Here is a 13,302-nt window from a genome sequence, read left to right as displayed (position 1 = left end):
GTCTAATTACATGTCGTTAGCTAGACCAGGTCTTGCTCGGAGACCCTGACCAGAGAGGTTTCGAGTGTGGTAGAGACGCTTTGACAATGTGGTGCGTGTGTTCCTGCGTGGTTGAAGATGCACAGACTGTCTGAAGGCGCCCACCCCAAACTGGTCGTCCGTGCTTGCCTCTGGGCGGGGGGCAGGGCTCACTCAGGGTGCAGAAGGAGGGAGAGGGAGACACTCTGGACTGGGTACCTTTCTGGACTTCACTAACTTTGTGGCACAAACGTGTGCACACCAGCGAGCCACGGGAGCCCTGTTAGGCAGTGGCGGTGGGGTTTGCTCAGGCCACTGAGGACTCCGCAGGCTGAGCTGTTCCCGGTCTCCCCCCTCCTCCCCCCCAGGCCTGGTGAGCAACGTGGTGTTCACCAGCCACACCGCGGAGCAGAGGCACCCCCTCCTCGTGCAGCTGCAGGGCCTCATCCGGGCCGCCAACCCGAGCGCGGCCTTCATCCTGGCGGAGCACGGGATCGTCACCAGGTCAGTGCGTCTCGCTCGCTTCGCCCACAGGACCGGGCGCTTTCTCAGACGCGGCAGATGCCCTTGGGTGATCGTGCACCGCGGGCCTTGTCCCTGCGTCTGAGACCTGGGCCTCTATTTACAGGAGGGTCCTGATGCCCTGTCAGTCACCAGGTGGGGCCTGTGCGTCCGTGTCCTGGACTGGTTTGAGGTTTTGGGGTTTGTTTGTTTTTTTGGATGCATTCACATTTTCATTCATAAAGGGATGGAAGTGAAAAATTTCTCCAAGTTCCTGTGTTGACATAGAAAACAGAGAAATGATCTTTTTTTTTTTTTACTTCATAGACTTGGGTCCAAATTACGAACTGAGAACAGAGAATCAGTGGCTGTGTGTGTGTGTGTGTGTGTGAGAGAGAGAGAGAGAGAGAACACAGCTGGTTGTATAGCAATTTTGGTTGAATACTAAAAGGTGTATATGTTTTATATAGATAGTTTAGACTTTTGAGCAATGCATATAGTTTACAGTCGTAAATGAAATGAAATTGACCGGTGGTGGTGGTAGTGGGGGGAGGGGTGTTATTAAAAGAAGGGTTCTGAGCCAGTGGGTCTGGAACGGGGCCTGAGATTCCGCATTTCCGATGAGCCCCCGGGTGACCCCAGTGCTGCTGGTCCACAGGATGCAGTTCCCTGGGTGTGACCCCAGTGTCCGGTGCTGTGAGGGAATGTCCTTGTTCTCAGGGGACGGGGACTGCAGTGTTTCAGGGTGATGAGGTAACGGAAACCTGGATGTGTAGTGCTTACAGGTCTATGGGGGGGACGGTGGAGAAAGAAAGCAAAACGTGTCCTAGTTCATCTTTCCTTTTTCTGTGTGTTCTCAAAGGAATGAAGACGTTGAGCTGATCCTGTCAGAGAGCAGTTTTTCAAGCCCTCAGATGCTCCGATCTCGATATCTCATGTACCCCGGCTGGCAAGTACCATCCTTGAGAAGTAGCTACTGTTGTTTACAGGAAACAAACCGAAAAAAAAAAAGAGAGAGAGAGACAAAGAGGAAACCCCAGGTGTGCCGTGGGAGGGTGACCCTGGCAGCCGGAACGGTCTGCGTGTCCCGACAGCCCCAGCTGTTCTAAGACCCCCGGGCCCCCACCTTGGGCTCCAGAGTGGGAGCCTGGCTGGTGGTTGAGACTCAGCGAGACAGCTGTGGGCACCTGGCGTGCTGTGTCCTATGTCTCCTCCGCCCTCCAGGGAGGGGGAGGTGGCTGGCACAGAACCCAGGTGTGGTGCCAGGAGGCCGCCAGTGGGACCCAGGAGATGTCCTTCCTCCGCTGGTGGCCTCCCGGCCTTGACCCTCTCTCCTGCAGAGGGGAGGAGAGAGGAGACTGCTGGGTGCACCGTAGTCACACCGGCACCAACACCACAGCTGACGGGCGCTCACACGCCGGGGTCTGAGGCTGCGCCCCCTAGTACTGTCACCACTTACTGTCACCACTGCCCACAGCTGGCCACTTAAAATAATGTACGTGAACTGGCCAGGCCTGTGGGAGCGCAGTGGATAAAACGTCGACCTAGAACGCTGAGGTCACTGGTTCGAAACCCTGTACTTGCCTGGTCAGGGTACATATGGGAGTTGATGCTTCCTGCTCCTCCCCCTTCTCTCTCTCTTTCTCTCTCTCTCTCTTCCGCCCCTCTAAAATGAATAAGTAAAATCTAAAAATAAGAAGTAAATATACATGAACAAAAATTAGAATACAGGATTTAGTCTTTCGATTTGAGTCACATCACACTTCCTTAAACAGTGAGGGTGTGACTCGCCCCTTTCGCCTGAACAAGGCAGCTGCAGCTTCGCCAAGAAGACAGGTGGAGTTTGGGGTGAAGCCCGCCTGTCTGGTAGCTGCAGGTCCTGCCCCTTTGGCTGCCCAGACCTGTGGGCCCGGGCCTGAGAGGTGCGCTGTCCGCACTGGTGGGTGCCCCGGGCGACCCCCTCCTGCAGTCCGTGCTGCTGCGTGGACCGAGCTCAGAGTGTGGACTTCCCTGGAGGCGGGCTGGCCTAGGACAGAGCTGGGCGTGTGGTCCACTGGACGGCTCCCTTCCCCATACCAGGAGGCCGTTCCTGTGGGGACGCCCAGACTGAGGGGACTCGAGATCCCCCCGGGCCCTCCCGTAGGGGTTCCTTCCCTGCATCCGGGCCGTTGAGTCGGTTAACAGGGTGTCAGCGTCCACCAGACCCTGCGCCTCCCTCCGCAGCCCCCTCTTCCCTCCGCGGGTCAGGGCCGCCACCTCGCGGGGAGTGGGCTTTAGCTGCTGGCCGCGTGCTCTTCGGTGCCGCGGGCCTCACGGGCCCCGCCCCCTCCCTGGCAGAAGGGCTTGTTTCTAGTCTGGAGGAAACCGTTCGCCTGGGCATCCAGTTCCCCGTCAGTAATAATCAGAAAGTACAATGATGCCTCGTTACTGCTTTGACTGATACTATTACATTTAACCAAAAATATGGAATAGTAACCATGGCTGGGAGAATCGTTGTGAGACCGGGATACTCATCTGCTGCTGGGGAGGTACAAACTTTTACCCACGGGAAGGTTACCCCCTCTCCTGGGCTGACTTCAGTGATGGGGTTCATCTGAAAAAAATAATCCAGAAAGAAGAAAGGAGAGCTCCATCCCTTCAGAAGCCTGGGGGTGGGGGGTTATTAGACCACCCTCTGTCTTGGTGTGTGCATTTGAAGTTTCCCACATTAGAAGTTAAGTTTTTTGCCTGACCTGTGGTGGCACAGTGGATAAAGCGTCGACCTGGAAATGCTGAGGTCGCTGGTTCGAAACCATGCACTTGTCTAGTCAAGGCGCATATGGGAGTTGATGCTTCCTGCTCCTCCCCCCTTTCTCTCTCTCTCTCTCTCTCTCTCTCATTCCCTCTCTACTCTAAAATGAAGAAATAAAATAAAAATAAATAAATAAATTTTAAAAGTTAAGTTTTTCAAATGCTCTAAAGATGGCCATGTTCTTAATGAGTCTGTGGCCAGCATGACACGTCGTCTGCTGAACTCAAAGCTGATGGTGCAGAGGCCCCGGCCCTCGTGTTCCCTGCGGAGAGAGTGCACCCAGCCAAGGAGAACACAGGCCGTCAGGCTCCCTCTGCGATGGTGGGGCGGCCTGGAGCCCTGGAAGGAGTGTGGGAACAGGGTCCTGAGGAGGAGGCCTCCAGGGGGACCCCGGGTCTCAGCTGGGGACACTGGCAGGCTCCAAAGGTAGAAGGGGCCTTGGACCTTAGGAAACCGCCCGTGTAAAGGGGGTGACATCTCCCTGCTCCAGTGAGCCAGCCTTTCTTTCCCATCTCAAGATGAAAGAGACATAGATATTCATTTAAGGTCTTACCAGAAAGGTCTTATCCACAAAGTTGTGTACAAGGAAGAGGGAGTTCAACCAGACTGCTCACAAACACTAGTGGAGATTTCAAAATGAATATGAAGTGATAGAAAAAAAAAAAAGCATTTGATTTTTTTTTTAATTACTATTTTTTTTTTTTTTTTCATTTTTCTGAAGCTGGAAACGGGGAGAGACAGTCAGACAGACACCCGCATGCGCCCGACCGGGATCCACCGGGCACGCCCACCAGGGGCGATGCTCTGCCCACCAGGGGGCGATGCTCTGCCCATCCTGGGCGTCGCCATGTTGCGACCAGAGCCACTCTAGCGCCTGGGGCAGAGGCCACAGAGCCATCCCCAGCGCCCGGGCCATCTTTGCTCCAATGGAGCCTTGGCTGCGGGAGGGGAAGAGAGAGACAGAGAGGAAAGTGTGGCAGAGGGGTGGAGAAGCAAATGGGCGGTTCTCCTGTGTGCCCTGGCCGGGAATCGAACCCAGGTCCTCCGCACGCTAGTTAATTACTATTAAACAAGAACATCAGAAAAGCAAACGACAAGTCAGAGAAAGTTGTTTGGTTACGCAAATGACATGCAAAACCCAACTCTTACTTCATTGGTGAGCACACACCCGACCAGAGGCTGGAAGGACGAGTGTGTGCACGCCCCTGACCCCCTCGTTTTTGTGAGTAGCGTGTTACAGGACAAGCGATGGGTAGTTCGTTCCGAAGTAGCGTGCAAGGCTCAAAGCCCCGACGACTTGTACGTAACAGTTTTCTTAACCCTTTGAAGGTACGAAGGTAAATTTGATGCGGGTTCGGTCTTTCCGCTGATGGTCCAGATCTGCGTGTGGTTCTGTCGTCCCCTGGAGAAGACGCGCTTCGTGGCCAGATGTAAAGGTGAGTCCTGGCCGGCACAGGTCCCCACCCCTGTCGAAAAAGGGCCAGAGCTGCCCCTGCTCCCTGGCGCCGTTTTAGTTGTCTCCATGTTCTCTGCGCTGTCTCTTCCCCTCTCCATCTGGGCCCGGAGACAGGCAGACGGTTTGAGGGTGCAGGAACCCCCCCACCCCTGGGAACAGTGGCAGAGCCCCTGGGGAGGAACGGGGGGCGGAGGGGGTGCGAATCCTTGAACCCTGGACCCTGGAGTCAGATCCTTCCCGGCCCCTCCCCCTCCCCGCTGTGCCACCCTGAACTTGGCAACTCTGCCCCCAGGCAGGTGACAATCCTGTCCTCTTGCTCCACCAGCAATCCAGTCCTCCATCAAGTCCAGTCCCTTCTCTGGGAACATCTACCACATCCTGGGCAAAGTGAAGTTCTCAGGTAATGGGGGGATTGGAGTCGGGAGCCCCGCACGCTGGAACTCACAGCCTCCCCTCGTGCTCTGCAGACCACTGACACCCCTAGACTCTCAGACCCTCCCCCATGGGCCTCACAGCGCCAGGCTCTCCCATCACCCCTCTCCACCAGGGGCCCGCCTGCCTTCGGGGCCTCCACGGTGGAGGACCCGGCTCATCCCCGGGTGGCCTGCCCAGGCCTCTCCTCGCAGCTCCCTGACCTCCCAGGTCCAGAGACTAAAACCGTCATCCCCGGCTTCTTTGCAGACCCGTCCCCAGGAGCCACCCCGGCTCCTGATGTGCTGCTTCTGTCCAAGTGGCATGGCTTCTCCTCCCCTCTGTCCAGCAGGCCTATCGATCAGCCTTAGACCTCCTGAGGGCTGTCCAACCGGGGCTGGAGGCGCAGGGAAGGCCTCAAGATTAGAAGGAGTTGCTCAGCTCAGCACTGAGGAGGGGGAGACTGTCCCAGAGAAAAGGCGCAGCTCGTGCTGGGGCCCGAGGCACCCAAGGCACACTTCCGGCAACAGACAGGGTTTCCTGGGGGTGAGGCCCAGGGGGACGGGGTGGTGTCGGTAGGTACAGGGTTTCCTGGGACTGAGGTCCAGGGGGACAGGGGTGGTGTCCGGTAGGTACAGGGTTTCCTGGGGCTGAGGTCCAGGGGGACAGGGGTGGTGTCCGGTAGGTACAGGGTTTCCTGGGGCTGAGGCCCAGGGGGACGGGGTGGTGTCCGGAAGGTGGTCAGCTCAGCCAGCAGGTGTTGGCTGCATGGCGAGGCCCGTGAGGACTCAGCTGTGTGTGTCTGTGTTCTTCTGTTCTTGCCGCTGGCTCGTCCTCAGGTGTGTCCCCGCCCACCCCATGGTTGCCAGGTAGCGCTGTGGGTCTTGGTGTCCAATCCAGACATAGATACACAGATCCCACCGGGTCTCTTGACCACCGCGGAGTGCCTCCCGCCAGGTCTCCGCTCACTGGCCGGGATTGAGTTGCCAGGGTCTTCGAGGACCTGTGACCCCTTGGGAGCTGGTGTTGGAGGAAGGGGGATGCTGGGCAGGCAGCCATAGTGTCTGCCACTGGGGGAGCCACCGTGGGCTGCCAGCAGGGCACCCGCTGGGCCTTCCAACGGAAGAATCAGATAGTACCCTGTGACAAGGGCATCTCGCGAGGTCCGAGACCCGTGCCACTGGCCTCGCCGGCGGCCCTGAATCTGAAACGCTCCCTGCTCCTCACCCCCCCCCCACGCAAGCTCGTTCACCCCCCCCAAGCTCGCCCGCCCCTGCCCCCCCACGCAAGCTCTCCCGCCCACGTCGCCCCCCCCAAGCTCGCCCGCCCACGTCGCCCCCCCCAAGCTCGCCCGCCCACGTCGCCCCCCAAGCTCGCCCGCCCACGTCGCCCCCCCAAGCTCGCCCGCCCACGTCGCCCCCCCAAGCTCGCCCGCCCACGTGCCCCCCCCCAAGCTCGCCCGCCCACATCGCCCCCCAAGCTCGCCCGCCCACGTGGCCCCAGGGCCCGCGGGCCGCCCCCACCCCGCTCGGAAGGGGAGGGCCCAGCGCCTCCATCTCCCTCTCGCCTCTTCAGCTCTGGCTCGTCTTCCTCTGCACCTTCTTTTGGCCCCTTTCCTGTTCAAGGTTAACTTCTCTCTATTCTGGGTCCTTCTCTCATCCTACCTTTTATGGGGGGGGAGGCGGAGGGGGTACGCTGACCTTCTCACATCTCCAGTCGGGCGTGGCCCAGGTCCTCAGCCTGTAAACCCGGACATATCTTTCCTCGTTCCGTCCAGGCGACCCTCCGGGAGCACTTGTACTGTTGACACCCCTCTTCCCCGGCCTCTCAGGCCTCTGCTGAGACCCACCCCTCCCTCTCTGTCGAGGGGGCTTTTCTCTTAGAGTCCCTCTGGTTCCCTGTGCCCACCTGCTGGCTGAGGCAGCCGTTCTAGAATTCTGTCTGTCGCCCTGCCTCTCTGGGGTCTTGCTTTCTTTCTCGTCCGCAATCATGCCAGCCCCCCCACCCCCTGCACCTGTCTCATGGACCTGTCTCCGGCCGTCGCCCCGTGCTGTGCCATCTCAGGCTCGGTCGTGCGCTCTCTCTGCAGACTCCGACAAGACCATGGAGGTCTGCCACAACACGCTGGCCAATTCCCTGAGCATCGTGCCGGTTCTGGAGGGACCCACGCCGCCGCCCGGCTCCAGGGGCGCCTCCCCGGACAGCCCCGGACAGCAGGAGAGCTACCTGGTGTTCATCGGCTGCTCCCTGAAGGAAGAGAGCGTCAAGGACTGGCTGCGGCAGTCTGCCAAGCAGGTGGTTTCCGAAGCCCGGACAGCGGGCCCAGTTGCGGCTAGCGCACCTCAGGGTGGCAGAAGCCCCTCCATGGTCTCCCGGGGGACCCCCATCCCGCTGGCACACCCCTCAGGCTCAGCCCGCACTTTCAGGGACAGTCGGGGGGTGGGAGGCCGCCGTGCAGGGCACACTTAATTAAAGCAGACTTGTTCTCGAAGCTGTTTCCAATTCTGCTTCCGAAGGCAGACTCGAGTTACTAGGGTGACGCCTCGCTGCTCCATGTTGTCCCCGGGTCCTACTGGTGTTTCAAACTCAAAATGTCCTTGCTTAGCCACACCTAATTCCGAGGCTGTCTCGGGTCCTGAGCCCAGACTCTCCTACTCGCCAGCTTTCTCTCTGGAAAGGAATTCACAGCAAAGATGCGCTCAGAGCCTTTTGTAAACCAAGGACTCTGGGCGTGAACGGCACTGAGCCCATGGCCCCGGAGACCCGTGCCGGGGGAGAGAAGGTTTGCCTGGAGATGCACACAAGCATCTTTAGCCTAATAGCACCAAAAAAAGAGAGAGAGGAAAACCGGACTGGAGTTAAAATCCTTTAGTGCACTGCAAGCTTTGGGCGCTCAGCCCCCAGCACAGCCTCGAGGGTCAGCCCCCCCTGGAGCTGGGGTGGAGGGGCCTGGGGCCTTTGCAGATGCCCAGTGGGGACCTGTCTTGTGCACAGAGAAATGGCTGCCTGTAGGCTCTGTCCTGCTCAGCTGTGCCTGGATCCACTCAATGGTGCTGGGCTGCGGGACCTCGTCCCTTTCTCAGCATGCCTGTCACTGGTGGGCGAAGGGTGGAGACTCCGCACGGGCAGAGACGTGCCTCTCCTCCACCACTGTCCCCCAGACACACAAAAACTTACGTGGTTGGGGAGGGGCCTTCCCGAGGGGTGGACGGACAGGCAGGCAGGCAGGAAGGAAGGATGTTGTGTTCTGGCCACGACAGCGCTTGCTTTCCCGTCGCGGGGACCCTGGTCCTGTAACGGGGCCCCCTGAGTCCTCACCTGCCCGGTGCTGAGTCAACTCTGTCGGGATCTGACCCTCCCTCCGTCTCCACACAGAAGCCTCAGAGGAAAGCCCTGAAGACCCGGGGGATGCTGACCCAGCAGGAGATTAGGAGCATCCACGTGAGTGCCCTGCCCTGCCCTGCCCTCGGGGCCTCGGCCCCCTCAGCCTCCAAGGCTGGCGTGGCTCCACCCTGCAGGGTTTTCTGGTGTTACCTGGGCACAGAATCGGGGAGAACAGTGCCCACGGAAGGGACATTTTCTCCCCGCACATAAACCGTCTAGACCAGTGGTGGTCAACCTGGTCCCTGCCGCCCACTAGTGGGCGGTCCAGCATTCATGGTGGGCGGCAGCGGAGCAACCACACTGCGCCGCAGTTACATACTAATTGACTAACTGCTGTTAAGTAAGTTGTTTTATAAAGATTTATTCTGCCAAACTTAGTGAAAATCTGATATAAAGTACTTGGTAAGTAATTATTATTATTATATGCTTTAACTTGCTGTAACTCTGCTTTATAAATTTTATGAAGTAAAGTTACTTACCTACTTTATAAATCACCACGACTGTGGAACCGGTGGGCGGTTAGAAAATGTTACTACTAACAGAGATACAGAAGTGGGCGGTAGGTATAAAAAGGTTGACTGCCCCTGGGCTAGACCCTGAAGCTGCTCATGGGCAGGGTGCAGGACCCTAAGGCCAAGAGGGGCGGCTCCTTGATGAGCCCCCCAACCTCCAGGCTGACTCCCAGCCTCCGCCCCATTCCCTCCCCCCACAGAGGCCCTGTCCCAACAGGTTTGGGGACAAAGGCTAAAAGGAACACAGTGTAGTCCCAGCATGGGCTGTGTCACCAGTTCCAGTAATGAGCTGGTGGGGGTGGGGGTGGGGGCACTCAGGGACGCCAGGAGTCCCCGCTTTGAACTTGAGGGGTGCCCCTTCATATTCCAGGCCTTCTAGGACCTGGGCGGCCCTGGGTGCACCTGGGGCAGACAGCACAGGCAACTCGGAGGGCAGTCCGTGTAGCATGACCTTGAACGAGGATCTGAGTGCAGGAAGTTTATTTTGGAAGTCATTCTAGGAGACACTGGTCATGGAATATGGGAAGGTTAAGAGAGAGGAGAAAGGGGCGACAGCCACCAGAGGCGGGTGATCAAACCAGCGCTGCTGTGGACAGCCGGAGCTCACACTCATCAGGAACTCCCAGCCTCCCTCGCTCAGAGCTGGGGGGCCCTGCGCCAGTCGTTCCATCAGGGACTCCCAGCCTCCCTCGCTCAGAGCTGGGGGGCCCTGCGCCCGTCGTTCCATCAGGGACTCCCAGCCTCCCTCGCTCAGAGCTGGGGGGCCCTGCGCCAGTCGTTCCATCAGGGACTCCCAGCCTTCCTCGCTCAGAGCTGGGGGACCCTGCGCCCGTCGTTCCATCAGGGACTCCCAGCCTCCCTCGCTCAGAGCTGGGGGGCCCTGTGCCCGTCGTTCCATCAGGGACTCCCAGCCTTCCTCGCTCAGAGCTGGGGGGCCCTGCGCCAGTCGTTCCATCAGGGACTCCCAGCCTTCCTCGCTCAGAGCTGGGGGGCCCTGTGCCCGTCGTTCCATCAGGGACTCCCAGCCTTCCTCGCTCAGAGCTGGGGGACCCTGCGCCCGTCGTTCCATCAGGGACTCCCAGCCTCCCTCGCTCAGAGCTGGGGGGCTCTGTGCCCGTCGTTCCATCAGGGACTCCCAGCCTTCCTCGCTCAGAGCTGGGGGACCCTGCGCCCGTCGTTGCTGGAGGGATGCGGGGGAGAGGGGTGTTCATTCCCTGGCACACAGCCTTCCGGGGCTGAGCGGGCCGTCTTGCGAGGGTAATCGGTTTGTTTTTAACGAGTGAGGGAATGATAGACAGCGGTTAGCTCATTTCCAACAGGACTCTCTCCTACAGGTCAAACGCCACCTGGACCCCCTACCTGCCGGCTACTTCTATAACGGCACCCAGTTCGTCAACTTCTTTGGTGACAAGACCGACTTCCACCCACGTATCCTTGGAGCCTGGGGCAGCAAGGCTGTCTGGGGAGAGTCTGCTGGGGACTCGGAGCTGGGCCCTGGGGACACACGGCAGCCCACCCTGGCGCTGGGCCCTGGGGACACACAGCAGACCCCGGGGGTGGGCTTCCTTCTGGCCACTCAGAGTCACCGCTCCTTCGTGGCAAGTTCACCAATGTAACACCATGGGTTGTACTTCCACTCGGCGGTGGTGACACCTCAGTTCTGTGGTCATCGGGGTCCTCACTTAGATGCTGAGGACTGGGCCCGACTGCCAGGGTTACTCTGAGAAGGTGGCAGGGAGCTGTTGAGTGCGGACGGGTGCGGGGGGCTCAGGTCCAGGACGTCGTGAAGGGCCTGGTGCCAGCCGCTGCCACCGTCTCTGCAGCCGTGGCGCTGCCAGTAAATGAAAGCCCATCAGGCCCCCTCTGGGTGGGCCAGGCCCCCAGTTCCTTAGTCCCCCGCGTCACCTGCCCGCAGGGCCCCCTGGGCCGGGGCCGCTGTCTTGTCCTCCGGGCTCAGGGCTCTCTTCCTTGACGAGACGCCAGTCATGGACCAGTTCATGAGCGACTACGTGGAAGAGGCCAACCGGGAAATTGAGAAGTACAACCGTGAGCTGGACCAGCAGGAGTATCACGACCTCTTCGAGCAGAAGCCGTAGAGGGGGCTGCGGAACGTCCGCTCCCAAGACGGGCGGGGCGGGGCGTCTCAGCCTCCGTCCTGTCCCCGGGCGCCCCTTCTGCAGAGGCCATCTTTGTTCTCCTTGCCTGTGTGTGCTGGCTCGAGTGCATGTTGTCTCCATTCTCTGCTGCGCTGAAGGGTGTCACCCGCGCCACTGACCTGGGGGGGGGGGGCCACTGGGGAGGGGGGGGTGAGCCCATGGGGCCTGCACTGCGTGTGGCCGGCAGTCCAGGACCCCTGGGTCAGGTGACGGTGTCTCCTCAGGGCTGTTGGGGCACGTGCGAGGGTGGGGGAGCTGCTGGGATGCAGAAGGAACCCCAGCTGCCCCAACTGGGGTCACCCTTGGGGACAGCCAGGCCACCACAGAGCTCAGACCTCGAGACACTGCCCCAAAAGAGCCCTGACCCCAGTGGCCGCCTCCCTGGCCGGGCCAGGTCCATTGAAGGAGCTGGCCCTGCTGGGTCCAGTCGGGTGGGGTGGGAGGGCACAAGCCCTGTGCCTGCCCGGCCCAGCCCAGCCCAGTCCAGTCCAGCCCGGCATCGGCCCAGTCCAGCCCGGCATCGGCAGCTTGGGCTGAGACCAGTAGTTCTAAAATGAGGGGGTTTTCCTTAGGGGCTAAACAGGCAGGTCATGACACCAGCAGCCCCCGTTGGGATTGGTTTTGAGTCCCCCCTCCCCACACCCATGGTAGCATCACTCCCGTTGGCTGAATTCAGGGACCAGAGCAGCCCTGCTCTGGAAGGCGAGGCGATGCTGCGGAGAGGAGCGTCCAGCCACTGCTCAGCTCAGTCTTAGGCCCTGATCGCTTATGGGGTGTCCTCGCAGGGGGTTCGTTCTCCAGCACCCAGCCTCCCCCCACCCCACCCCCCGCAGCCTTTCCTGGGAAGGCCTGGTTTTCAGCCACAAACTTAAGGAAACTCATGCCCCCAAGCATTGTTCCTGGCCCTTGGACTCAGGGTTCCTGAGGACCAGGAATTTCAAAGAATTCCAAAATATCCATAGCAGGACAGCTCCCAGTGGCTTTGTTTTCAGCTGGACCATAAAAGCAGAGAGGTCTTAACAGGTGTGTCCCAGGCCTGACCTCCAGAATTTGTGCGGAAGCAGAGGTCACGAGCCCTGATGTCTAGGTGATGTCACTTAAGACTCCAGCGCCTTGGCCGCCTGGATTGTAAATGCTTTCTGAATTTCACGTATTTGTTTCTGTTTTTGCATGCCTTAGGAACAAGCACATAGGCGAAACCAGCGAAGCTCCCAGTAACGGAGTGGGGGTGTTTAGAGAAAGGTGCAGAGGAGAGTCGGAGAAAGGGCAGAGCACAGGTTGCTGGGCGTGCCTGGTCACACGGAGGCCTCACACAAGAAACAAAAGCCCCCGTTACGGGTTTGCGTACTTGTATTAGAAAAGAACAATTTGTATTTGAAGCCTAACAAACAAAACACAGTACCTTGCGTGAGAAGAAGCTTCTGCAAAGGCCCGTGTGCTCCGGTCCCGGCTCCTGGAGCGGCTGGTGCCAAGGCCGCAGGTGTGGAGGCCATGTCCGGGCGCCCCTGACCGTCTCTGGCTGGCCAGAGCTTGGGGTTCACGATGGGCCTGCCTCTGCTCCAGAATCAGTAGCCTAGATCTCAAGTGCAATTGATTAAATAAGCGATGAGTTACTGTAGCTTCCTTTAGCTCTACCGAGCTCTTTTTAAAAACTCTGACCTTGAGCAGCCTTAGAAAAGGGGGGGGGTAGGGTGGGCGGGGAGGGAGGGTTGGGCACAGGCCATTTCCTCCAGGTGGGTGGCTGCTAGACGTTTTAAATGAAGGCTCCAGACCTCCTCGGAGCGCGAGCCATTTCCCGGCTGCTGCACAGAAGAGTTTTTAAAGGGGGGTCAGACCCGCCACGCGCGTGGGGCTGTACTCACGCGGTGGCCTTGACTGCTGGCCATTATCATTGTCCGTAGAAATGCTCTCTCACCGACACACGCCCTGCTGCCCCAATCCCTCCCTTCTAGGAGGGGAAAACTGATTACCTCAACTTGAATACGAAACTGTGATTGAAAAAAGTCAAAACGTTAAGTTTTAAAAGCCAAAAAAAAAAAAAGGCACAACTGGCTTAGGCCTCCTCGGCGGCGA

General features: G+C 59.1%; 1 protein-coding gene across 2 annotated transcripts in view; it reads left to right on the top strand.

Annotated features, from left to right (window-relative positions):
- DNAAF9 (dynein axonemal assembly factor 9) overlaps nucleotides 1–12,905 on the top strand; it is a 95,464-nt gene extending 82,559 nt beyond the window's left edge. For both annotated transcript variants that reach the window (XM_066237076.1, XM_066237074.1), the window contains exons 30-37: nucleotides 387–522; nucleotides 1,382–1,468; nucleotides 4,640–4,746; nucleotides 5,092–5,166; nucleotides 7,267–7,472; nucleotides 8,553–8,618; nucleotides 10,408–10,501; nucleotides 11,057–12,905. In XM_066237076.1, coding sequence (XP_066093173.1) covers nucleotides 387–522; nucleotides 1,382–1,468; nucleotides 4,640–4,746; nucleotides 5,092–5,166; nucleotides 7,267–7,472; nucleotides 8,553–8,618; nucleotides 10,408–10,501; nucleotides 11,057–11,169 — 884 coding nt within the window. In that variant the 3' untranslated portion in view covers nucleotides 11,170–12,905. The remainder of the gene's footprint in view (nucleotides 1–386; nucleotides 523–1,381; nucleotides 1,469–4,639; nucleotides 4,747–5,091; nucleotides 5,167–7,266; nucleotides 7,473–8,552; nucleotides 8,619–10,407; nucleotides 10,502–11,056) is intronic.
- The last annotated feature ends 397 nt before the right edge of the window (nucleotides 12,906–13,302 follow it).

This window comes from Saccopteryx bilineata, chromosome 6 (genome assembly GCF_036850765.1).
Source record: "Saccopteryx bilineata isolate mSacBil1 chromosome 6, mSacBil1_pri_phased_curated, whole genome shotgun sequence".
Taxonomy (NCBI): Eukaryota; Metazoa; Chordata; class Mammalia; order Chiroptera; family Emballonuridae; genus Saccopteryx; species Saccopteryx bilineata.
The sequence above is the reverse complement of the archived record's forward strand: the minus strand, read 5'-3'. Positions and strand labels throughout refer to the sequence as shown.